General features: G+C 38.3%; 1 protein-coding gene across 50 annotated transcripts in view; it reads right to left on the bottom strand.

The window, feature by feature from the left end:
* Positions 1-26,485, bottom strand: part of EGF (epidermal growth factor) — a 101,589-nt gene that overhangs the window by 24,170 nt on the left and 50,934 nt on the right. For 36 of the 50 annotated variants that reach the window (XM_001088957.5, XM_002804174.4, XM_015139033.3 and 33 more), the window contains 8 exons: positions 24,913-25,038; positions 23,346-23,482; positions 18,775-18,923; positions 13,109-13,213; positions 11,684-11,907; positions 7,784-7,951; positions 6,947-7,096; positions 3,654-3,773 (listed from right to left, as the gene is read on the bottom strand). In XM_001088957.5, coding sequence (XP_001088957.4) covers positions 3,654-3,773; positions 6,947-7,096; positions 7,784-7,951; positions 11,684-11,907; positions 13,109-13,213; positions 18,775-18,923; positions 23,346-23,482; positions 24,913-25,038 — 1,179 coding nt within the window. The remainder of the gene's footprint in view (positions 1-3,653; positions 3,774-6,946; positions 7,097-7,783; positions 7,952-11,683; positions 11,908-13,108; positions 13,214-18,774; positions 18,924-23,345; positions 23,483-24,912; positions 25,039-26,485) is intronic. The other 14 variants (XM_015139034.3, XM_078002101.1, XM_078002123.1 and 11 more) reach the window with 1 other exon arrangement.

Here is a 26,485-nt window from a genome sequence, read left to right as displayed (position 1 = left end):
ACAGAGTTACCTGTTGAGCCACGAACGTGAGCAAGCTTTTTTTTCTTTGCTTTACTTATGTATGTAATCATTCTCCAAATGCCACCCCGCCCTACCTTTTTGGAGTCAGGGGAATCTGACATACCACAGTAGGGTATAAATTATCTTCTGTCTATTCATTGGTAAGCTTGCTCATCTGAGTACAGAAGAGATTTCTTAAAAAGCCCTCCGAACTTGCTGATAAATTAAAGAAAGTCAAATGATCTAAGTAGGACTCAGGTGGCATGTGAATGCAGGCATTGGGTAATTGCATTTGATTTGCTTAGCTACTTGAGCGAGATTTCTCTTGTGGGAGCAGATGCCTTTCATGCTTGCTTGGTCATCTCCTGTCACTCATGACTCTTAGAGACGGATAAGTTCAGACCAAATCAATTATCCATTTAATTCAGCATTTATTTGGAAGACTAGCTCCCAAATCACAAGGCTGCTCAGAGTGTAGAGTGGACAGTATCCGATTACTACCCAAGACGTTTTAAATCACTTGCAGAATTATCTTAAATTAGAATATGATTCAGGATTTATTTGGTAACATGTAAATCCAAGGCAGCTGTGTGTAATGAAAAGCAATAGTTATGCAGTTGTTGGAGGGATGGGCTACAGCCAAAGCTGTTGTTGTTGTTGCTGTTGTTGCCACAAAGGAGCTCTGGAATAAATAAATACCTGTGCTCACATTCCTCCTCTCTAGAACAGCAGTGACAATTTCTGCCAGGTCTATTTTTCATGATGGTTCTAAGGACTAGAATAAAAAGTGACCTTAAAAAAAAACCCTTTGATCAAGATATCTGATCAAATATTTGATCAAACACTGTTTGATACATATTTAAATAAGGATGACAAAGAAAGATATTGTGATAATTTAAATAAGAATTAACCTTTATCACACTAGAAGAGACTCCAGGTCCTGTTAATAAAACTAATATAATTCGGCCGGGCGCAGTGGCTCACGCCCTTAATCCCAGCACTTTGGGAGGCCGAGGCCGGCGGACCACTAGGTCAGGAGATCGAGACCATCCGGCAGATCACGAGGTCAGGAGATCGAGAACATCCTGGCTAACACGGTGAAACCCCGTCTCTACTAAAAATAAAAAAAAATTAGCCGGGCGAGGTGGTGGGCGCCTGTAGTCCCAGCTACTCGGGAGGCTGAGGCAGGAGAATGGCGTGAACCCGGGAGGCGGAGCTTGCAGTGAGCCAAGATCGTGCCATTGCACTCCGGCCTGGGCGACAGAGCGAGACTCCTGTCTTAAAAAACAAAACAAACAAACAAAAAAAAAAACAAAAAAAAAACCTCTAATATAATTCATTCAAAAGTACCTACTACGTATTGGGCCTTCCTGAGAGCCAAAAATATGGTGGTGAAGAATAGGGCTCTGCTACTGACAAGGGCTCTGCTACTGACAAGGGCTCTGCTGTTTGCTGTTTTGTATATTTAGTTATTGAAGTACAAGTGTAATGAGTATGACCAAGGGGCAGAACTGAGGTTCCAAGAGAGCTGCAATAGGCAGCCGTCGCCCAGTCAGGAACTAGGAAAGGCTTTGTGAGCCAGTGGGCGGAAGGACACACAGGACTTTGAAGGGCTAAGAAGCACGCCATGGGCTGAGAAAACAACTAGCGCACGTGTCTGTGTCTGTTAGAAACAAGGCCAGGGTGAGGGAAGCAGGCCACAGAAAGCCAAGGGTAAAAGGGCTGGTGAGCCCTTGTTGAGTCTGGGGAGGTGTCTAAAGGTTGTTTCATACAGGGCCCAACAAGCCACGTGAAGAATTTTAGATTATACTCTAAAATCCTAATGTGGAGTTTTCACATTGTCTTTTAGCCATAGATACTTTGTTGATGTGAAATCTCACTCTGAAACAGAAATTAGACCCCCGAGCCTGACTTAGGTGTAAGTAAGGCTTCACAAGCTAGTACAACACAGAACACAATCCAGGTACGGAAAGATGAGGGGTTTTTCACCAGGACAATCAGTCCCCTCTATTCTGCACTAGGCTCCAGGTATTAAGCCAAATTCACAAATCCTTGATCACTTAATCACTCCCCCATTCCCACCTATCTGTCATTTAGTCTTTCAGTGCCTCAACCATGAGTCTTTCAAAATATGCTCTATGAACCTTTAGGGATTCCTGGTGACTTTGCAAAGGTTCTCTATATCCCTAACATTGGTGTAAAGTATTTTATTCTATCATGCTGGTTGTCTCCACAACAAACTGTGGCCTTGAGGATAGGATGATATTTAGCTCATCTTGGTATCCCCAGCACTTAGCACAGTGTACGCCAAATAAGTTGCTGAACACACAATATTCCTAATGTTAACAAAGTTTTCCAGAGCGTCTTATTTTCACATGAATTAATTATTTGGTCATAATTTTCAAAAACCTTTGTTCAAGTCACTAACTTAATAGATCTTAGTTTCTCAGCTTTCACATCTGTGAACTGATTTGTAATGAGGAAATTAGAGATTACAGTTGACCCTTGAACAATACGGGTTCGAACTGCACAGGTCCACTTATACCTGGATGTTTTTCAACTGAACACAGATCAGTATTATTGGTGAGATGTGAAACCTGCCTACATGGATGCCTAATGTTTTGAATACCTGGGTTCCATGGGTGACTGTGACTTGCATATGTGCAGATTTTGATATACTCGGGGATCCTGGAATCAATCCCCTATGGATACAGAGGGATGATGAAATATATAATCTAACATTCTCTGCAAATGTTGGTTATTGTTATTATTAAAATTATGAACCTCCTTATTTATATCTTATAAAAAAAATCACACTGATAAGGTGAGGTAAGAAGTACCCAGAGCCATGTACATCAACAAAGTAGTTTGCAGACCACGAAAGTTGGGTAAAGCATCTCCTTAAATGTCCTAATGTGGAGTTTTGAAACCGTTTTTTTTTTGCCACATACGTCTTGTTAAAATAAAGTGTTACTTAGTAACACAAACAAATAAAATATTTCAAAGTCAAATTGCACTGCTTGAAGGGCAGTGACCTAAAGTGAAAGGATGGGGTTTGCAGAAGCTCTATGGCTGAGCTGAACCCAACTGGAAAACCACTGACCTCCTGAGTGAATATGGAACAAGAAAGACTTAGGTTCCCTAAAGTTGTTACATACTGAACACATGATTTGGCATTTTAGTGACAAATGTGCAACACAGAAGAAAAGGATTCCAACACTTGCTGTTTGTGGACTTTCTGCAGCAACTGAAGTGCTCAACCTATATTGGCTTATCAATTACTATCAACTTTTCAAGCTAATGGGAAAACAGCAAGGTGGACCCAATACCAAAAATATCAGGGGTGGATGGAAATACATTCAAATATGTTGTCCCATGTTTTACTTTTATTTCCAAGTTACTTTGTTTCTTCACAGAACAAAGACTCTCATCCAAAGACTCTCAAGGTGTCCTGTTTATGTCCACACTAATATGCAGCCATCTTTCTCAGGCACATCATTCAGAAGACACAGACTTAGGGAGTCCGAGGTTTGCTTCATTAGCCTTGTGTAGAACTTAGCCAATATTAAGTTAGAAAGGTAATTCAAAATTTCTCATTGGTAGGATGAAAACTGTTGGAACCAAAGCTATATTGGAGAACTGGTTATTCATACCTGACACCGTGATTTCAGCCACTAGCATGTGTTGAGATTCTGTAATGTTATCTTCTGACACTCTAGTCTTCGATAAGGTGTCCAATGGTGTTACCTGGTTCTTTAGATCAACTTCACCACCTATTGAAGGTCAATGGATGCAATTAAATTTAGCTTTTCTGTTTCAAAAAAAAGTTTGATTTCATTTATGTTCATGACTATTCATTGGTTGTGAATTCAGACTCATTCTTACAGTAAGAGGATTCAGAAACACTATCAGGGTTTTGGTAACTTAGTAAACCTCACCCTGCTATCCCACACCCTCTCATTTTCACTGAGCACTTAATGATTTAGGGGATAAGGAACCAGTAGGGAAGAAAGATAGGACTGTTTCAGGTACTGGCAAAAAACAAGAGTAAAATACCAAAATCCTTAGGCCCTTAATCAGCTCATAATCACAGCCCACCGTTATTAAGGACAAAATAGATGATCTCCCCAACTTGTCTTCCATACACATTCTTTCTCCTTTATGCTGCTTTCATGCTTATTTTAGCCTGATTTTACCTACATCTTATAATATGAAAGGACATAAAAACGTCATGATTTAATACAGGCATAAGATTCATGCACTCCCCACTCTCAGAATGGAAGAAATGGATTCTGTAAGACAGCAGTTTTCTAAACTGTGATCCACAGAACCCTGGGATCATCCTTCAGAGCATCCCTAAAGTCATAATTCTTTTCATAATAATACTATAAAGTTACTTGCCTTTTCCCACCATGTTCACATTTGTACTGATATGGCAAAAGGAATGTGGGTAACAGCTGGTGTCTTAGTATAAAAAAAGGAAATGACAGCAAAATCTACCAGTAGCTGAGCTCTTCACTGCCACACACTCATATTTTAAAAAAAAGAAAGAAAGAAAGAAAGAAAGAAAGGAAAAGAAAAAGAAAAGAAAAAATGCTGGGCACAGTAGCTCATGCCTGTAATCCCAGCACTTTGGGAGGCCAAGGCGGGTGGATCACATGAGGCCAAGAGTTTGAGACCAGCCTGACCAACATGGTGAAACCCTGTCTCTACTAAAAATACAAAAATTAGCTGGGCATGATGGCACATGCCTGTAATCCCGGCTACTCGGGAGGCTGAGGCAGGAGAATCTCTTGAACCCTAGAGGCAGAGGTTGCAGTGAGCTGAGATCATGCCATTGCACTCCAGCCTGGGTGACAGAGCAAGACCTTGTCTCAAAAAATAAAAATAAAAAAGAATTGGCTGGGCAGGGTAGCTTACACCTGTAATCCCAGCACTTTGGGAGGCCGAGGTGGGAAGATCACTTGAGGCCAGAAGTTCAAGACCAGCCTAGGCAACAGAGCATGACCTTGTCTCTACAAAATATAAAAATAAATTAATAATTTAAATAAATAATAATTTAATAATTTAAATAAATAATAATTTAATAATTTAAATAAATTAAATAAAAATAAAAACAAATTAGCCAGGCATGGTTGTGCATGCCTATGGTCCCAGCTACTAGGAAGCTAAGGTGGGGTCCCAGCTACTTGAGCCCGGATGGGGCCAAGGCTGCAGTGAGCCATGATCATGCCACTGTACTCCAGCCTGGGCAACAGCGGGAGACCCTGTCTCAAAAAATAAAAATAAAATGCAGTTTCACAAGAAGATTGTTGTGAATCAATAAGAATTATTAATTTTTAAAACACTTGACCATTGACTACACAGCTTTTTAACACTCTGTAATAAAATAAGAAATACATATAAATTATTTCAATGCATACTAAAGTTATGATGGTTAACTAGAGGAAAAACATAAGTAATTTTTGAACTGTGAGCTGAAACTAACCTCTTTTTTTCATTGCACGTTATTTTACTTGAAAAAAAATGGCTTAATAGCACATGAAAACTGTGCTTTTAAGACTTGGGTATGTAGCAAACATTCACTTTTCCTTAAAAATGAATGAAATGAGCCTATCACCTCGAGGAACACAGCTGGCAATAATTGTTGCCAATGTCAGATACCAAATTGCAACTAAGCTTTAGGAAGCTACTGTCTGTCCAGTTTAAGCATAGTATCAAAAGAATAATATCCAAAAAAGGCACCTAAAAGGGCTATCATAATAGCCCTCTTCCAACTCTATGTCTGCGTGAGGCCAGACTTTGTTCACAGACTTCAAGCAAGACAACACATGATAACAGATTTAACATAGATGTAGATATGAGAATCCAGCTGTCCTCTACTAAGACAGACATTCAAGATATCAATGTAAAAGAATGTTGCTCTTCTCACTATATATTTTTTGCTTTGAAAAATAAACTTACTTCAGTTATTTTTATAAAATGTATATTAATAGATAATAAATTTATTGTAACATCAATAGATATTTCTCAAATCATGTTGTAAATTTTCATATCATAAATATTGATAGATATACATAAAAACTCTTTGAGGTTCTCAATAATTTTTAAGAGTGTACAGGGGTCCTGAAACCAAGAGGTTTGAAAACTGTTGATCTAAGGCAACAATTAATAGAAAGTTCTGAAAATCCAAAGTATCCAATTCTGGTCCATGGCTAGATTCGTTTATTTTTCGTCAGTCTGTCACTTTACTTATATTTACACCATGCCTACTGGATTAAATATAAATTTTTTAAAAATTTAATAAAATGTAAATTATCTTTAGTATATTTCTGGTGGAAAGATATCAAGGGGTGAATCCACAGATGCCCAGATTGTTTGGGTGCACATTCAAGGAAGACAAATCAGTACTACTGGTTATACCTCACACTTGGTTTACTCTTCCTCTTCCTCAAAGTCATATCTAGTTTGTAAAAAAGTACATCTTCTCAGGCTGGATTTCCCACATTTGTTTAACACCCTAAAGTTATTTTTTATAAAGGACTTTGATTTTCTTATTAAGACTTGTCATGTGGTAAGAGATCATATACTACTACCTCTAAAATTGAGGACATAAAACTTCTAAACAAAATATCTCTGAACATTTTTGTGAGGTGATAACACTTTGACATTTATTTCCAAGCCTGGGACTCACTCCACTATAGATGGGGAGGTGGAGGGCCTGGAGCTTAAGACTTTTACCATTAGAGGTCAATTAAATTTTGCCTATAATAAGGAACTCAAAACTCAGCAGAAGAGAACAAATAAACAAATTCTTAACATTCCTAAAAACAGGAGAGCTTTTAACATCCAAAATATTCAAAAATCAGCAAAAGCATAGGGATTGATGTACAGCTGTATTTCTCAGCCAAGGTTAGGTAATTCGCTACATAGTTTATTATATTACCTGCCAACAGCTGATGACCGTCCAGAGCCAGACACGTTTTCCCATCTGAGGCTTTCATAAAACCTTCACGACACAAACACCAAGCAGTTCCAAGCCTCTCTTTGCAAATATGTTCACAGCCTCCGTTTTGATATAAGCAGGGATCTGCTCCTAGTAGAGAAAAGAGGCAAATTTGCAGGTAGGTTTGAAGATGGTTCGGATGCCATTAATGCAAGTCTACAGCTTGCTTTTAGGGAGCTACAGCTTTTAGGGAGAGAAACGCAGTGTATCTAAACAGAGGGTTTATCAACAGCTATTTCAGAAGAGTTCCCCCAAGGAGCCAAGGATTCTAAGATAAGCCCAGAATGTTATTACCTTATTAGTACTGAGTAGAGCCAGTACTTTTGTTCAAGAAGCTCTTTAGTCAAATGTGATTCTTATTTCCTAACTCATCATCTCGTCAAACTGATGAAGAGCAGTTCAGAAAGAAGAGCTACTATAAAATGTGAAATGCTTTTTCCATTTGCTCACTCCTCAGGGGTACGGAAAGGTCCAAGTTTTGACAGAAGCTTCCACTGCCGTTGTCTAAATTGCCTGCCTTAACCCAAGGCTCTTTGAAATGTAGCAGGTAAGTAAAAGTTGTTCAAGAAAAGAAATGAAATTGGAGAGATAAAGCCCCAATTACCAAAGTACCAGATTGTCTTAAACAAACCTAAATCTTAGAAAATCTTAACACCTACACAGTCAGTGAAAATTACAAAATCTCCTCCACCCCCACCCCAACTGCGTGACATCAAACAATTAAAATAGTTGCGGATTCCAGCCAAGGAAAGACTGTGTAACATCTCCAGTATGTACCTGGTTTTGCCAATGGATGAACCACAACCAGTGAGGAGGGCTTCAGCATGCTGCCTTGGAGACGTACTCTATCTTTGCCAGTCTTCTTGTTTACTCTTATTACTGATGGCATAGCCCAATCTGAGAACCACACATAATCCTCAAACACGGCTATAGCAAATGGGTGACCTGGAAACAATTCAAATGTGTTCAATACACCTTCTTTGTCTTTGCAATGACTATTTACGAAAGGACCAGGCTTGAAATGTACATGACATTCCTACACTAAATCAACTATTTAGCTACTCAGCAAGTTATAATCAAGCCACCGACTTACACACCTGACTCAAGAAGAGCCCACATGAGGAGGGAACGTCACCTTAGAATGGGAGCATAGTGGCATGAGGTCCCAGCAAGGCCCATTATCACCCAACATTTGCAGAGTGGGAGAATGTGGGTTGATTGTCTTCCTAGCACCATGAAGGAGGCAAAGGTGGAATTTTCCCTGTTTAGTACATCTGTCACTATATATAGACTAAACTCGAGTAACATATCTTATCACTCTTTGCCTTAGGTTCCTACTCTTTTGAACAGCAGTGATATGCCGTAGATCAAATTCACAGGTTGTTGTAAGGATTTTTCAAAATTTGAGGTAATTGTATGAGAGTCTCCCCACATTCCCATCATCACCAACACATTTGCCTGCATTCGTCCCCCACCTTCTTTCTCCTCTCTCCTTATTTAATATTGACGTGTGTCCCTGATGTCACTCTTCCTGCTTTCTCTAGGGCCTGGATCCATCAACAACCACCGCTTTCTCTAACATCTTCCCTCTCTTCATTCCACTAGCTTCGTTCCCTGTCTACTAATATCCTCTCTCCCATCTTCATTTCCTCATCCCTGTGACCCCTCTGGCTGCTCTTTGTCTCTTTCCTTCCCTTTTTAGCCAAGTTTTTGAAAGAGTCATTTATTATCTACTGCCTCCATTTTCATGCCTCCTACTGACAGTAAGTGGGCATCCTTCTGAGCCCACCTCCACCAAACCTACCTCTCTGTGCCACTGGAACTGCTCTGAGAAGCCATGCAAGTATTAAATATGCAAGGGGATGTTTTAACGTACTATCCCAGGTGGTTAGAGACTAAAGATAAGGAGGCTCAAGTTGATGTTTTAATCAAGGCTGCTCACATTCCCACAGGCCACTCTTTTTGTAAACGAGCAATGGATTTGGCAGATGCGAATGAATGTCTTCCCCTACTGGTGGCAAACTCAAATAACTTGTGGTTGCAAAGCGCCTCCACTTATCACTGTTGATCAGGGTCATTAAGATTCATTTTAGTCTCTGGCCCTTTGTCCCAAATTAAAGCCTGAAGTACAGCAAGGGAATGTTTAACATAACTATAGTCTTTTTTATCAAGGTGAAAAAGCATAACAGAAAACTTAACATCTCAACCATTTCTAAGTTCAGTAGTGTTAAGTGCGTTCACACATTGCTGTACAGCCAATCTCCAGGATTTTTTCATCTTGCGAAACTGAAACTCTATGTTCATTAAACAACTTCTCATTTCCTCTCCCACATCCCCTGGAAACCACCATTCTCTTTTCTTTTCCTATGAATTTGGCCACTCCAGATACCTCAAATAATTGGAATTGCACAGTACATGTCTTTTTGTGACTAGCTTATTTCACTTGGCGTAATGCCCTCAGGAATTAATCCATGTTAAAGCACATGTTAGAATAGCTACAGTGTTTAAACAAATACCCTACACTAGACATAATCTTTCTTATTTTTTGTTTACAGAAGAGCCACAATTGCATTTTAAATTAAGAATATCTTCAACCTTTTAAAATAAATTTTTAATGTACAGACAACATTATATGTTTTTGTTGTGTACAACATGATGTTTTAAGATATATATACATTGTGGAACGGCTGAATCTAGCCAATTAACAAATGCATTACCTCAGTTATCGTTTTTGTGGTAAGAGCACATAACATCCACTCTGTTAGAAATCCTGAACTGGCATTTGGGAAGCCACCACATATATACCAGTAGATGGCACTGTAATGATGGGAATGTTACTTACACAATTTAAAATAATATTATTTGATAATGGCCTTTAATAGTTGTATTAGTCATGTAATATAGTAGCAATATATTCACAATAAATTCACAAAGTATCTGCTATGCTTTTTTGTTCAAAATATGGTGTCTTCACATTCTGGTTAGGAATTTTCAAATTCCTTTCTAACTTTTTATGTCAAAGGTACAATTTTACATTTATTTAGATTATGTATTTTTTGTTTTTTGTTTTTTGAGACGGTCTCACTGTGTCACCCAGTCTGGAGTGAAGTTGCACAATCACGGCTCACTACAGCCTCAACCTCCCAGGCTCAAGCGATCTTCTCATCTTAGCCTCCTGAGTGGCAGAGGGATTATAGGCGCTCACCACCACGCCCAGCTAATTTTTGTATTTTTAGTGGAGACAGAGTTTCGCCATGTTGGCCAGGCTGGACTCGAACTCCTGGGCTCTTGTGATCCTCCCACCTTGGGCTCCCAAACTGCTGGGATTACAGGTGTGAGCCACCATGCCCACCCTGAATGATTTTTTAAAAAAATAATGTATGTGTTCTCTACTAGATTCCTTGGCTTTACAGATATCATATTTGTTTTACTCTCCACTGTATCTCCAATTCCTATAATGTCTCAATCAATACCCCTGAAGTAAATGGATGATAAAGTCTAACCTTGTATATAAGCATATCACTTATTGTGAAGTATATCTTTAACTTTTAGAGAGTCTTAGAAATACATAAAATTTTAAATTATACTTATCTTGAGCCAAAGAGAACAGGCAAAATAGGTGTCTTATACAGATTATTAGTTTGTTAGTTTCTTCCTAAATGAGAGAAACCATGTTTTTTCATCTTTCCAACCAATTTCTAACTCTCCAAAGCATCTTCAGCACTTCCCTAGCTCTCATTTTCTATATGCAATCTATTACAAAATCCTCTTATTTTATCCACAATAATTCTTAATACCATAATCTTTCATTCCATTTTTAAATGACAGTGTTCAAACTCAGGCCATCACCATTTGTTGCCTGGACAACTACTATAGGCTTCTAACAGATTTCCTTCTCTCCAAATTCCAATCGAACTCTTATACTTTACCTAAGCAGCTATCCAGAGATGCCAATCTTAACATATACATTTTATGTGCAAGAACATTCAACGCCCCTCTACTAAATTCAGAATTTAAGTTTAGTCAACATATCCTGGCGGTACTAACATACAAAGACCAATTTTTGCAGCCTTATAATCTTTTGTCATCATCTATTTACCACAAGGCTCAGTTTAAATACTGTCTTTGTCATTCCCAGAGTCAAAATAAATTTCCCACTGCTTATATAATTTCATAGCCATTTTGTACTTCTTTTAACAGTTGGCATAAGCTACAATGTTTTAAAGATATTTATGAAAACACATGACACCCATGTAAAATCTGAAAATAATAGGAGAGGAAACTATATTAATCTTTGCACATATTACCAACTGATACTCATTCATACCTAAAAGTGCCTACAATATCACTGTTGTGAAACAACATTTTCTAAAACATAAGAAATGAAAACAGCTGAACCAAGTTCTTATTTCTAAAGGAGTTTAGAAAATTTTAATATTTTCATTCTGATTTTGGGACTTCTTGGAAAGAGAAATGATTATACAACACTATTTTTTACCCAGTATTCCAATGTTAAGGTAAGCCTTGTAGCTCATGATTCCCTGGAGAAGTCTGTCTCTATTCCATATTCACCCATATGGCTAAGTGGTATGTGTGTGTATGTGTAAACATATTTTGTATTTAACACTCATAAAACACTCAGTCAAGATGAAGAAATCACCCATCCCAAAGCCTCACCTACATCGTTCTGGGTAAGTGTTCGGCGTTTTGAACCATCCAGATTGGCCATTTCAATCACAGACTGCTTGGCATCGCACCAATACAACTTGTCAGTTAAGAAGTCAATCGTTATTCCATTGGGCCAGATTAGATCAGAGCTGGCTATAACCAGTCGGCCAAGGCCTTGGAGGGAAGAACTTTCAATTCGTGGATTAATCCCTGTATCCGTCCAGAATAATCTCCTTTAATCAAGAAAGCACACAACAAATAATATCTGCATGAAAGAAATTATTCTGTTCTTTCATCTTGAAAATATCAATGTAAATTACTTTATGATACATTAAAGTGGCACACTGAGGAATACAGAAGAAGAGATAGCACTGTATGTGGGACAAATAATTTTGAAAAGCAGAACAATTAACTTGTCTATGTAAAGCATCTTTGAAAAGAAATGTTTAATTAAGGCTCAGGTCATTAGATTAAAAGAGAAATTAGTTTAAAAACTGCAATAGTGACTAATCAAATAGTCATGAGTAAATAGGCTTGAGTAAAATATTCTTGAATTACCATTTGGTACTGCACAAAGGCAATGAAATCTTGCTAGCCTATTCTGTTATGCATATGTAAAACTCACCGCATTTGTAATACTACAACATAAAGGAAAGTTCATATTTATCTGTTATCCAGTTTTATGCAATGTACTCTATTAACTCAGTTAATTTCAACTTCCATAAATCAGGTGCTGGGCACATTTATTTTTGAAGTCAATATGGTTCATATTTTTTTATTGGCCTATTTAGAAATGGTTACATTCTCACAGTTTTAATCATTTGGCTGACTCCAAATCAATTATCAACTACTATCAATATATTATCTCCCATAAATCATTGTGAAATTTCCAGTGTAAATAAAATAGGGTGGGTTTTTATCTTTGTTTTTTGATAACTAGGAATAAATCCTTTATTGTCCTTAAATCTCTAATCTCTAAATGAGAATTTGTCCGTAATTCACAATTAACAGCATAGTTTTCTAACCTTTCACAATTTCAATTTTCTGTCATCTAAAATCTAGGAATGACCTATATCTTATGATTTTTCTAAATAGAATTCATAAGTCATATAATCCAAATATCCTTTTCTGCTCAGTAAACAACAATGCAAATTTTTAAAGAAAATAGATGAATGAGCTTGAGTCTAGTCGGTTAATGAATTACAGTGCATTTTTCTTTCAAAAAGAAATTGAATTTATTTAAAAGAGCACATTAACAATAAAATTATTATACAAGAATAGAAAATCAAGACATTAAAAGCATGAGGAATTCATCCTGAAGATTTCAACAAATTGCATGGATTTTCTTGGTTTCTGGTTTTGGACACTAGCATGTCAACCATGAACTGTCACATGACTTCTGCAGAGCAGTGCCTTATTTTTACAAATACCTACTTGGCCATTGGATGAACAGCAATTCCTCGTGGTTGAGAGATATTCTCCTTAATGATTATTTTGGGATGTTTTCCATTTAAATCACTTCTTCCAATCAGAGATTTCCTAAAATATGTGCAAAATAAGGGAGTTTGTTATAACAACTTTACTTTTCAAACAAAAATACTCCTTTCTCCTCTTTGTGAAATGCAAAGACAGGCATTCTAAACTAGCTCATATTTCTCTCTGTTTCTCTCTCCCTCTCTCTTTCTCTCTCTCTCTCCCCCACCCACAAACAAAGTAGCAGCAATAGTCCACAAATTTTATATTATTAAACACTCTTAATTAACATCTCAATATTTATCCCAGGTAATGAAAATACCCAATGACAGGACAAGGTAAAAGGGATTGCATCAGTGGCTGGGTGAGGACATTCTCTTTATAACTTCCAATCTCCTGCTGAAACCAATGGAAGCCAGAAGCAAAGAGACTGTTAGCCTCATGGGATCATGAAGAATAGGGAGACAAGCCAGCACAAGGACAGTAGGTGGAGATTTACATTGGCTTTAATTTTCTTCCGTTTAATTCAAAGACAAATGGGAGTATAATTGTCCCTCGGCATCTGTGGGGGATTGGTACCAGAACTCTCCAAGGATGCTCAATTCCCTGATATAAAATGGCATAGTATTTGTATATAATCTATGTACATTCTCCTGTATACTTTAAATCATCTCTAGATTACTTATCACACCTAATATAATGTAAATGCTATGTAAATATAGTTATGTTATTGGTTTTTATTTGTATTATTTTTATGATTGTATTCTTATTTTTTATTTAATTTAATTTTTGAATATTTTTGATCCAAGGTTGTTTGAATCCTCAGATGTGGAGCCTGTAGATAAAGAGGGCCAATTGTACCAAAATATTACTTGTTAATCTTTACATTAAAAAAATAACCTGACCAGGCGCGGTGGCTCACGCCTGTAATCCCAGCACTTTGGGAGGCCAAGGCGGGTGGATCACGAGGTCGGGAGATCAAGACCACCCTGGCTGACATGGTGAAACCCTGTCTCTACTAAACATACAAAAAAATTAACTGGGCATGGTGGCGGCGCCTGTAGTCCGAGCTATTAGGGAGGCTGAGGCAGAAGAATGGCGTGAACCCAGGAGGTGGAGCTTGTAGTGAGCCGAGATCGCGCCACTGCACTCCAGCCTGGGCAATAGAGCGAGACTCCGTCTCAAATAAATAAATAAATAAATAACTCAATAGAATCTGGCAGGGTAGAAAATTCTTATTTCCTGATTTTTCTATTTATTTGTCAAACAAATATTTACTGAGCACCTACTGTGTCAGGGATTGGTCTAAGCATTGGAGGTACAATAGTAAATAAAACCCCTGTCTCTGTCCTTATAGAGCTCATAGTTCAACAGGAACAGAGGGAGAGGGAGGCAGAGGTGGGAGGGGAAGAGAAAGGGTTAGGTGGACTGGATAGGAAGGGGAAGAAAATGTGGAGGGCAAGGGAAGGAGGAGAGGGCAGGGGAAGTAAGAGGGGAAAGAGGGAGAGGAGATTATAACACAGCACATGAAAGCACATGCTGAGAAGGATGTAAAGAATGTAATTGGAAGACTCAGGGAGGGTGACAGGGTGGGTAGCCCAGCCAAGCAGGGATCAGAGAAGGATTCCTGGAGATAATAACAAACGAGGATGAGAAGCAGGCAGTCAGGCAAATGTGGGTGGGGATGGAAAGAGTACTCTAAGCAAGGGAATGTACATGTACAAGTTCTAAAGCACAAGACCTAAAGAATGTGGGGCAGTTATACTTGCGCTTTAGAAAGTTTGCTGTGGTTTTAGTGTGAAAGGGCAAGGCAGGCAGGAGATGATGGCGAGGAGATAAAACAGTAGCAGGAGAAATGGAGAAAACTGGATGGATTTAAATGCTAAACATGACTCTACAGCATCCCCGCCCCCTTCAGGAACAAACAAGAGACACTGAGCAGGCAGGACCACAGGCAGAGGGGACATAAATAGGGCTAAGAAGAGCCTCCCTTTCCCCATGTACTGCCTGCTTTCCCTGTTTCCCTGCTGCAAACCAGAATATATAACCACCGTTAATTCATTCAGTAAACATCTGTTAAAGGCCTCTGACTTTGCTCTTGAGGGCAATGTCTGCATGAAACAAGCCTGCCTAGAAACACAAGGTAGGGCCATTCCCTGCTCCCGGTTTTACAAAATGCTCAGGAGACCTTCTCAGGTGGCTGGTTCACCAACTATTTTCTAGGCACTGTGTAAGGAACAGGACTCTATGCACAGGGCCCTATTCACAGGCAGTATGCAGAAGAGAGGTGAAGGTAAACCTGGCTCAGTGCCTATGCTGGGTTGGGAACACTTTGCAAACTACCAACTAAAGGCAGTAGAGAATTTGAAACCATTTCTACTCCATTGCCCCTTTAAAAAGATAATTTTACTCCCGGATGAAGTGGTCATAGGAAGGATACTGCTGGGTGGAAGATATTTTAGAACTTAATGTGTCAAGTTCTGTTCTCAGACACAACTGTCACTGTGCCTCTTCCCTTGGTGGGAGGAAAGAAATTCTGAGACCACTTGCTTGTGACCAGGGGAGATGAAACTGTCAGTTCTGATCTCATGATGATCTCTAATCATCTTAGAGATGAGAGATATCATCTCTAAATTCTGTTTCAGGCAGCAGTTAGGTGATGAGACGAGAATGACATAAGCTCCTGACTGTGGAGCTGTCTCAAGGCAGGATTGCTGGAATTTACTTTTATTGCTCCCCCAAGGTGTTCACCTAACAATATACTTCTATCTGATTCAGCTAGAGAGCGAATCTCAAACTCCAGTGTTGATAATGAGAAACCAAAGACCAGCAGGGATATTTGGGTTCATGGGAGTTCAAGCATCACCTTTAATTGAGTGGTGTGTCCTTCTCTCTCTAACCATTATCTGATCGTCCCAGTGCCACTGAGATCCTCCAAGAGAAAAACTCACCCTCCTTCTAGGGTAAGAGGTGTCCTTCAAGAACCCTAGAAGAGTGATTTTTTACCTCATATTAGTTTTTGTTACCTCAAAAGAATAAGTAAACAGATAGCTTATATTTTTACCCTCTTGATTTTTTTACTGGGCAATTGACTTTAGGAATCAGTATTCCTTGATACTAAATAACAGCATTACCATTGGAATTTTCAATGTGCTTCCTTCCTACATGTAGATGTTAATTTGAATCTGTCTTTTCCTAGGCCAAAAATGAACTGCAAGCATCCCACTTTGCCTCTTTTGATTGGCTAAGAGTTACCATGTGATCTAATATTATGAGATTGGAATCTCAGTTATTTAAATCCAATTTCTAGGTAATATCAAGGTTTTCAAACCATAAACCTCTCATTTCCAGACAAATTAAAGGTTTTCTTTTAGCAGCTGCCTTTAGAACCAGGAGGACTTAAGAAGGGCTTGTTATTACCGAAGCCAATGAACAGGGGAATTTAGGGTCTGATTCTCCAGGAAACCAGTGGTGCCTGTCTATCTCCTGAACGCATTGCCTCTGCAGTCGGTACCATGGTGCTATTAATCAAACATTGTTAAAATTAGAGGTCCCTTGTGAATGTGGGGAAATATGAGAAGACTTGGCATCCTTAGTGGACCCGAGAGTGGTTGACATCTGTCATCTTGATCATCGTTTACCCTTCTGAGAACAACTATGTACAGCTCTGTTATTATACACAGCTGACATTTAAAATATTCTTTTAAGTAGGTTCAACACAGAGGAGGTCATTATTATGATTTTTATAATTATTACAACTGAAGTTGATTTTAATTTGTCACATGACTCTGAGTCAACCATATGTTAAATCCACTGGTTTGGGGCGGTGGTACATCTCTATGACTATTAAGAGAACATGCTTTGCAAATGGCCATCCTTGGGTTCCAATTACAGATCCATATGGTACTTATTGACTGCTTGACCTTGGGAAAGTTATTTTCTCTCTCCAATTATCAATTTTCTTAATCTTTAAATTGGAGATAACAAAACTTACCTTTGGGGATTTAATAGTGTCATGGATATAAAGCACAGTATCTGGTGCATTGCAGTTATTCAGTAAATAAATACCCAAATAATAAAGAAATGAAGGTATGATTAGATGAACAAATGAATGAATGAAAGAAAATATGCTCACCTTGGATGTAAAAGGGTCATGTTATTGATAACTGATAACCACATCATACACCTGGTTGATTTTTTAAAACCTGTTTCCCATGGATTATCCTGATTAAAAGAGACATTCTGGGACATAAAACGCCTACCCCCAAGCATAGAAACCCATTCCCTGGGACTTCTCCCTCTGTGTTGGAACTGCTGATTTCACAGAAGTGAAACCCTCATTCTCCCTTCTTTTATTTTATATGGTTGCATTGGTACCAGATGTTCAGGATGGCCACCATTTCACTTTCTGGTTTTCAGTTGCTCTGAGAATATATCCCAGAGCACACTGCATCTCTAATATTATCCTGGGAGAGATCTATGGTTAGCAGCTTCTCTTGTAGTTCTGTAAGGAAGTGGGCTCTCATTAGCACACATAAGGGAAAAAGCCACTTCCTTCCTGCTTCCTGCCATTCAGTTCTGAGGTTCATGCAGGCCACATACACACCAAATACAGGAGCCCTTCCTGCAGCTCTGAGAGTAGGGTTTCACAACTGCACTCTGGTTCTGTTTTTTCCCACAGAGGGAAGTATAGAGCATCCCTCTTATCTTATCTCATGCACTTTCCTCACAACTCCAGCTGAAGTTCTCCTCCCTCCTTCATGCTTGTTTAACAGGGAGTCAACATTCTAGTCTAAGATTTGTCACTTGCATGCCAAAGCTCATTCCATGGTGGTTCCCTTTGGGAGTGTACACCTGTCATTTGGTAATTACTTATGTGAGACCCTATGACATTTCTTGAACTGCTATTTAGACCAAGAATTTGTATTAATTATTTTGCTGGGGAAATATACCTTATCTCCCCAGCTAAACTAAGAACTAAATGAAAAGATGGAGCACATCTTAGGCTCCTTTATGTCTCCCATGTCACTTAGGAGAAACCTTATTTCCATAGCAGATGCTCAGAGAATGCTTATTGACTATATTCAGACAGGTTTTGAGTTTCCCTGATAACAACAGCCTGAACACAGCCTACTTTCTTTTTATTATTATACTTTAAGTTCTGGGATACATGTGCAGAACGTGCAGGTTTGTTACATAGATATACATGCGCCATGGTGGTTTGCTGCACCCATCAACCTGTCATCATCATACATTAGGTATTTCTCCTAAAGCTGTATCTCCCCTTGCCACCTACCCTCCAACAGGCCCCAGTGTGTGCCCCTCCCTGTGTCCATGTGTTCTCATTGTTCAACTCCCACTTATGAGTGAGAACATGCAGTGTTTGGTTTTCTGTACCTAACACAGGCTACTTTCTTGGTCTTCAAAATCCTCCCACACACAGAGATGCAATCTTGATGAAAGGAGGAAGCGGGGGAGTGTGGACAGCAATGGTGGCCTCTTTTCTCCAATCCCAGCCAGATGCCTAGCAACATTTTTCTGTGTTCATAGTGGATGATGAAGCCAATAGCATTGCCTATCCCATCACTCCCATCCCACACAGCTTAAAACTGAAGCAGAAAACATACCCTCTGTCTGTCCAATAGAATCTACGGCCAATCCAGTCCACAGCAAGACCTTCTGGCACATCTACTCCTTCCTCAATAAGCCTTTCTCGCTGGGAACCATCCATATTAGCTCTCTCTATCCACTTCAGGGCTGTATGGGCAAAGTATATCTACAAAAGAGAACACAGGCATTTCTGATTTTTTTTTAACTAATGTGGAATGTATACAAATGGCACTAGTCTTTAGGTTGTACAGTGTGTTAAGAGTTTGACTTTGGAGATAGGCACACCTGCAACTAAACTCAAACTAGGCTGCTTCCCAGATATGTGTAACCTTAAGCAAGTTATTCAGTGTCTCAGAATCTTTGTTTCCTCATTGGTAAAATGAGGATAATAATACCAAGCTCATTATATATATATCTCCTTAGCCATGTATCTGGCACATATTGTTATTGCTATTGGTAATTTAGTAACCCTTGATCACTGGTCAATGACATAGCCATCATGCATGAACTACAGTGGCTTCCGAAAGGGAGCAATGATTTTCAATTAATGAGGGCTACAAGCTGGGCTCAGTCTGTAACACCCCACTTAGACAAGAGACACTTAGTCACTGCAGGTCAAAACTGGTTCCCAGTTTTGTCACTTATTTGCTTGATTGCTTTGGATACATTCTTTAAATTTATTTTACAGATAAATTCTGTAAAAATGAGGAAGTTAGACTAGGTATTTGCTAAAGTTCCTTTAGTCTCTAACCTTATATCCAATCAGATGCCACATAATGACATTTTGGTTGACGACAAACTGCATATACGATGGTGATTCCATAAGATGATAATGGAACTGAAAATTTTCTATCACCTAGTGATGTTGTAGCATTCATAATGTCATAGTGAAATTATTTTTTATAAGTTAGTGTAGCCTAAATGCTCAGTGTTTGTCTACAGCAAGGTACAGTAATATCCTAAGTCTCACATTAATTCACCACTCACTCACTGACTCATCCAGTGCAACTTCCAGTTCTGCAGGCTTCATTCATGGTAAGTGCCCTGTTAAGGTGTATCATTTAAAAATATCTCTTATACCATATTTTTTACTGTACCTTTTCTATCTTTAGAGACACAAATTTTTACTATTGGGTTACAATATTGCTTACGGTATTTGGCATAGCAACATCCGCACAGGTTTGTAGCCTAGGAGCAAGAAGCTAGACCATATAGCTTAGGTGGGTGTAGCTTACACCATCTACATTTGTGTAAGTGCACTCTACGATGTCAGCACAATGACAAAATTGCATAATGACACACCTGTCCTTAGTGATACATGACTATAATTTCATTTTAATTCATCCATCTTGTTCAACAGAAGATTTCTTGCCCGTGCAAAGTTCTTTTTCAGTCTAGTATGCACCCTGTCACACAGGTACAAGAATTTCCAAAAGCCTGTTTAAAAATGACCCAAAGCAATATACAGATACAATGCAATTCTTATCAAATTACCAACATCATTCTTCACAGAATTAGAAAAAAAAATCCTAAAATTCACATGGAACCAAAAATAAGCATGAAGAGCACAAACAATCCTAAGCAAAAAGAAATAAAGCTGGAGGCACCATAGTACCTGACTTGACACTATAAGGCTGTAGTAACCCAAACAGCATGGCACTAGTATAAAAACAGTCACATAAACCAATAGAATGGAATAGAGAACCCAGATGTAAAGTCATATACCTACAACCAATTGATCTTTGACAAAGTCCACAAAAATATACACTGGGGAAAGGATATCTTATTCAATAAATTGTGCTGGGGAAATTGGAGTGCCACAAACAGAAGAATGAAACTGGACTCTTATCTCTTACTATATAAAACTTTAACTCAAGATGGATTAAAGACTTAGGTGTAAGCCAAAACTATAAAAATCCTAGAAGAAAACCTAAGAGAAACTCTTCTGGACATTTGCCTAGGCAAAGAATTCATGACTAAGCCCTCAAAAGGAAACGCAACAAAAACAAAGATAGACAAATGGGAATTAATTAAACTAAAAAGCTTCTGCACAGCAAAAGAACTAATCAACAGAGTAAAGAGATAACCTACAGTATGGGAGAAAATACTTGCAAACAATGCAGTTCACAAAGGACTAATATCCAGAATCTATAAGGAACTCAAACAACCCATGAAGAAAAAAACAAATAACCCCATTAAAAAGTGGGCAAAGGACATAAACAGACGTTTTTCAAAAGAAGACATACAAGCAGCCTACAAACATATGAAAAAATGCTTAATATCACTAGCCATCAGAGAAATGAAAATCAAAACCACAATGAGAGATCATCTTACACCCATCAGAATAGCTATTATTAAAAAGTTAAAAAACAACAGATGTTGGCATGGATGTGAAGAAAAAAACAACTCTTATACATTGGTGGTGGGAATGTATATTTGCAATTCTCTAGGGAAAAAATATGGAGATTTCTCAAGAGCTAAAAATAGAATGACTTTTTTAATCCAGCAATCCCACTACTCTGTATCTACCCAGTGGAAAAGAAAGTATTATATCAAAAAGACACCTGCACTTGTATGTTTATCACAGCACTATTCATAATAGCAAAGTCATGGAATCTAAGTGTCCATCAATGGATGAGTGGATTTTTAAAATGTGTCTCATATATACAACAGAATACTGCTCATAAAAAAGAATGAAATCATTATGAGCAGCAACATGGATGGAATTCAAAGGCATTATACTAAGTGAAATGACTCAAATAGAAAATCAAAAATTGCATGTTCTCACTTATATGTGGGGGTTAAACAATGGGTACACATGGACATACAGAGTGGAACAACAGACATTGGAGACTGCAAGGGTGGGAGGGTGCAGTGGGGGGTAACAGATGAAACACTACCTATAGGTACAATGTTCACTAGTCAGGTGATGGGTAAATTAAAAGTCCAGACTTCACCACTACACAATCTATCCATGTAAGAAAACTGTACTTGTACCCCTAAACCTATAAAAAATATATATATATATATATATATATTTAAAGAGCTATGGGTCAGTTGATAATTTAATGATAGCATTGTAGAATTTTAACTGTCAGTACACATATGTACATAAACTTACAATCAATAATAAGACTATTCAGAAAGTGGTAAGTCGTTAAATAATGGGTTACTCTTCTTTCTAAATGAAATAGAAAAGGTTATGTTTCATAAATACAAATGGGGTACTTCACTCCACTAGGACTGTGCTTCTCAAACTCTAATGTGCATAAGAATCACCTGAGAATATTACTAAAATGCAGATACTGATTTAGTGGTCAGGTGTGGAACCTGGAGAACTGCAGTTCTAATAACCTGCAGGTGTTGTTGACACTGCTGGCTCAAAGATCACAATCTGAGTAGCAAGAAAATAAGAAAATTAACCCAAGAAACAAAAACCAGCCACCTGACTTAAATTCATTCTAGGTCTCCATATTCACCTGTTGTAAGAATACCGATTCTGCAGGAATAAAACTAGTTTGGTAATAAATGAATATTGAACTGCCTTTTTTGTATTAATTATTTTTTTCTGTTATTGTAACTGTTCTATGGAACCATATAGATTCAGGTCAGGGAAAAGAAAGAATTGTTTGCTAGCATTCAATTGCAAAATTTTAATTTGCAAAAACACTTCTATTCGGCTACCAATCCATACCTATTAAATATAGAATCAATTTGCTTCACTTTGTTTCTTTTGGCCATTTACCAGACTGCTTCAAATCAGGAAGAAACAAAAGCCCAAAGTTTAAAAGCTATTATGTAAAAAAAATTATTAATAAAAGAATTAATGTACCACATAGTAATAACTAAATAATTATGCAGGGGAATTAATAACTATATAAATTTATCATTATTGGGTGATTAATCTCCAAAAGACACTGTAACATCATTTCAAGGACATTCTAACCTAGCACACATACAACTAAGAAATTAGAGATCAAATGGCCAGCTGATATAGAAATTCTAAGTTACATACAAAACTCATATAAAATATTTATGTAAATAATGTTATTAGTTAGATTGCCATTCCCACATGAACTATACAACTTATGTTCCCTGATTTTCATGGTTAAGAGGTCACTGAATCTCCTCCCCCAGAAGACATATGTAAAACACTAATTACTAATCCATAATTAGTAATTACTAAAAACAAATTACTAATCCATACTTCCTATGCCCCAAACCCAACCTTCCACTCCTCTCACTATCAGCAAGTAATCAAAAACCTGCTTATGAAGCTCCTTCTATGTGCATGACACTGGGCTAGTCTCACATCCTCATCTCCAAAGAGGAAACTAAACTGAAAATCCTGTGTAATCATTTCCAAAAAAACAGCTAAGCGTAGCAAGGACTAGGGTAGCATTATGATAACAAGAAAGTCCTTAAAATTTCTCAAGTATTACTCCAATATCTATATTTAACTTATTCTGGGCCTAATCATTCAGAGCTTAGCAGAGGATTTTCAAGTAGGTCAGGTCATTTGTTAGTATAAAATCCTCTACTCTGTCCTTAAAGCATGTCCACATCTGTTCAAGCAACAAAACCATACCTTATTTTCCACAGGGTCATGATCTAGGGCATAAACCATTCCCATCTGCTGGCTGAGCAGAGTTCCATAGTCTGTTCCATCAAAATGCATGTGTCGAATATCTTGAGAATTAGCAAACAGCAAAAATGGTTGTGGTCCTGTTAACCAAATTTCAAATACGGCTGAATTTAAAACGTGCCTTAAAAACTAAGAGGCATGTCTTACTCTTCCCTTTCATTGTAACTTTTCACTCAATTTCTACAGTGCTTGTTTTCTTTTTTTTTTTTCTTTTTTTTTTGAGACGGAGTCTCGCTCTGTAGCCCAGGCTGGAGTGCAGTGGCCGGATCTCAGCTAACTGCAAGCTCCGCCTCCCGGGTTCACGCCATTCTCCGGCCTCAGCCTGCCGAGTAGCTGGGACTACAGGCGCCCGCCACCTCGCCCGGCTATTTTTTTGTATTTCTTAGTAGAGACGGGGTTTCACCGTGTTAGCCAGGATGGTCTCGATCTCCTGACCTCGTGATCCGCCCATCTCGGCCTCCCAAAGTGCTGGGATTACAGGCTTGAGCCACCGCGCCCGGCCAGTGCTTGCTTTCTTAATTTCCCTCTCGTGTGGCATAGGTGAAGACAGACAACAAAATGCCTCTTCCATGAGGTGACATATTGCCAGAATTTCATCTCTGGCTTCTTCCCTCTCCAGGTCTTTGCTTTTAAAAGCTACTTACTTATTGAAAGAGCCAGCATTAAATAACCAACACCATAGCTAAATGATGCAAGTCTTAGGGTTATACATCTTCTTGATTCACACATACCGAAACACAAATATTAGTAGATTACATACACTAATGTCTGAATAAGTAACTTTCCCTGGCCTGGGCACTTCTTGAAGGGAGGCATGACGATTTGAGTTAATGGCAAGACCCTTGATAATTTGAAGGATTTAGATTATGCTGTATTAATGAAGGTCCTGAGAAGTCAGCAGTATTAGGGTCTCACTAGGGCAAGGTGTACAGGATCATCATTATGTGATAGCATTATGGGTATTATGTACTAAAAGCATAATGAACCTTCAGGAGATATTAAATCAATTTGGTATAAATCTAGAATTTCCATGGCTGTTGAAAGACGCAAGAGATGTAATATCAGAAGACAAAAAAAAAAAAAAAAAAACAGTTGAAGCATAGAACTTTATATTAAATTTTGACATAAAAAGGACAGAATTTGTCAGTGTTATGATTATATTCACTGGAGAGATAAAAATCAAATCAATCAACAAATACTTATTAAATGACTCTTAATTATAAACTGTTTTAAAACTATTCTTGTCATGACTTTCTCATATACTAAAAATATCCTATCTGATATTATGGCAAATCTTTGCTGGATGCTAACTAAGAACAGAAATATTCTTTAAAAGTATGGTTACTAGTTATATTGTTATTATTCATATTATTCATACTTACAATGTGATTTGCTTTTCTTCCATTTCAAAAATACAAAACCATAAGCAATTAACTTTCCATCTTTCTAAACAAAAAGTTTTCATGAATCTTTTTTCAGGGACACAGTTCCAGACAACCACAGCACTAACCTGAAGCTACACAGCTTTTTTTATCCAGTTGTAGGTCATACCCAGGAAAGCAATCACATTCCCAGGATACTGGGCTGAGAGGAATGCAGAGCTGGCTACATCCACCATTATCGGGTGAAGAACAACCTACAAAAACAATTGCTTGGTAATGATGCTATAGCACCCAAAATATAATTATTTTTTGTCAAAGGATAGGGATGAGCCAACCATTTGTTGATTTTTTTTTTTTTTTTTTTTTTTTGAGATGGAGTTTCAGTCTTTCACCCAGGCTGGAGTGCAATGGCGTGATCTCAGCTCACCGCAACCTCCACCTCCAAGGTCCAAGCAATTCTCCTGCCTCAGCTTCCCAAGTAGCTGGGATTACAGGCGCCCGCCACAATGCCCGGCTAATTTTTGTATTTTTAGTAGAGACAGGGTTTCACCATGTTGGTCAGGCTGGTCTCAAACTCCTGACCTCAGGAGATCTACCTGCCTCAGCCTCCCAAAGTGCTAGGATTACAGGTGTGAGCCACTGCACCCAGCCCATATGTTGATTTTTAAAAACATTTCCACAATCATTCATATGACTGCAATCAAGGTTATTTTTCAGAGATAAAAATCAAAATGTCACAGTACCCTCCTTCCCTATAACCCAACATCTTGGATGTTAATCCTTCACATTCCAGCAGCCCTTGTCCTCTTATTCTACCAAAGAGTTCAGGAACAAGTGCACTGGCAGCTGGCTAGAACAAAAAGAACCATTTGATGAGTTTGGCAGCTGGTCTAACTCTTCCTAATAATTTTTTTCTCTCACACATTTTTAGCTGCTTGCCTTTGTTTTATTAGAAAATCAAAAAGGCACACACAACTCTTCTGCTAATTCTGAGTTACATCCAGTTATCTATATACTTAAGTCTCTATGACGATAAAAGTAGAGAGGTGTTTATTAGGTGCAAGAAACAGACTAAGCACTCTGCATCTGAAGTCTTGTTTAATCGAGGAGGCAAGTATCAGTATTTCTGCAGTGGAAGAAACAGACCAAGAGAGGGCAAGTATCTAGACCAAAATCAAAACTGCTAGTAACTGGTAATGCTACCTCAGGGCTGTCACACCTCAAAGCCCTTGCTTATAACCACTACACTATGCTGTCTAAACAAAAACAAAAGAAAGCCAAAAACCCGACAAAACTAAATTTAAATCTATGTTAATCTGTTGTATCAATATCTTTCAGTATACATTATTGGAAAATCGATTCTCCTTTGACAACAAGAGCAATTTTTAGATGTCACTGAGCAAATGTATGTTTTCTTTTTTTTTTTTTTTTTTTTTTTTTTGAGACTGAGTCTGGCTCTGTCGCCCAGGCTGGAGTGCAGTGGCCGGATCTCAGCTCACTGCAAGCTCCGCCTCCCGGGTTTACGCCATTCTCCTGCCTCAGCCTCCCGAGTAGCTGGGACTACAGGCGCCCGCCACCTCGTCCGGCTAGTTTTTTGTATTTTTTAATAGAGACGGGGTTTCACCGTGTTAGCCAGGATGGTCTCGATATCCTGACCTTGTGATCCGCCCGTCTCAGCCTCCCAAAGTGCTGGGATTACAG

The sequence above is a fragment of the Macaca mulatta genome, chromosome 5 (assembly GCF_049350105.2).
Source record: "Macaca mulatta isolate MMU2019108-1 chromosome 5, T2T-MMU8v2.0, whole genome shotgun sequence".
NCBI classification, from domain to species: Eukaryota; Metazoa; Chordata; class Mammalia; order Primates; family Cercopithecidae; genus Macaca; species Macaca mulatta.
This window is presented reverse-complemented; position numbering and strand designations above follow the sequence as displayed.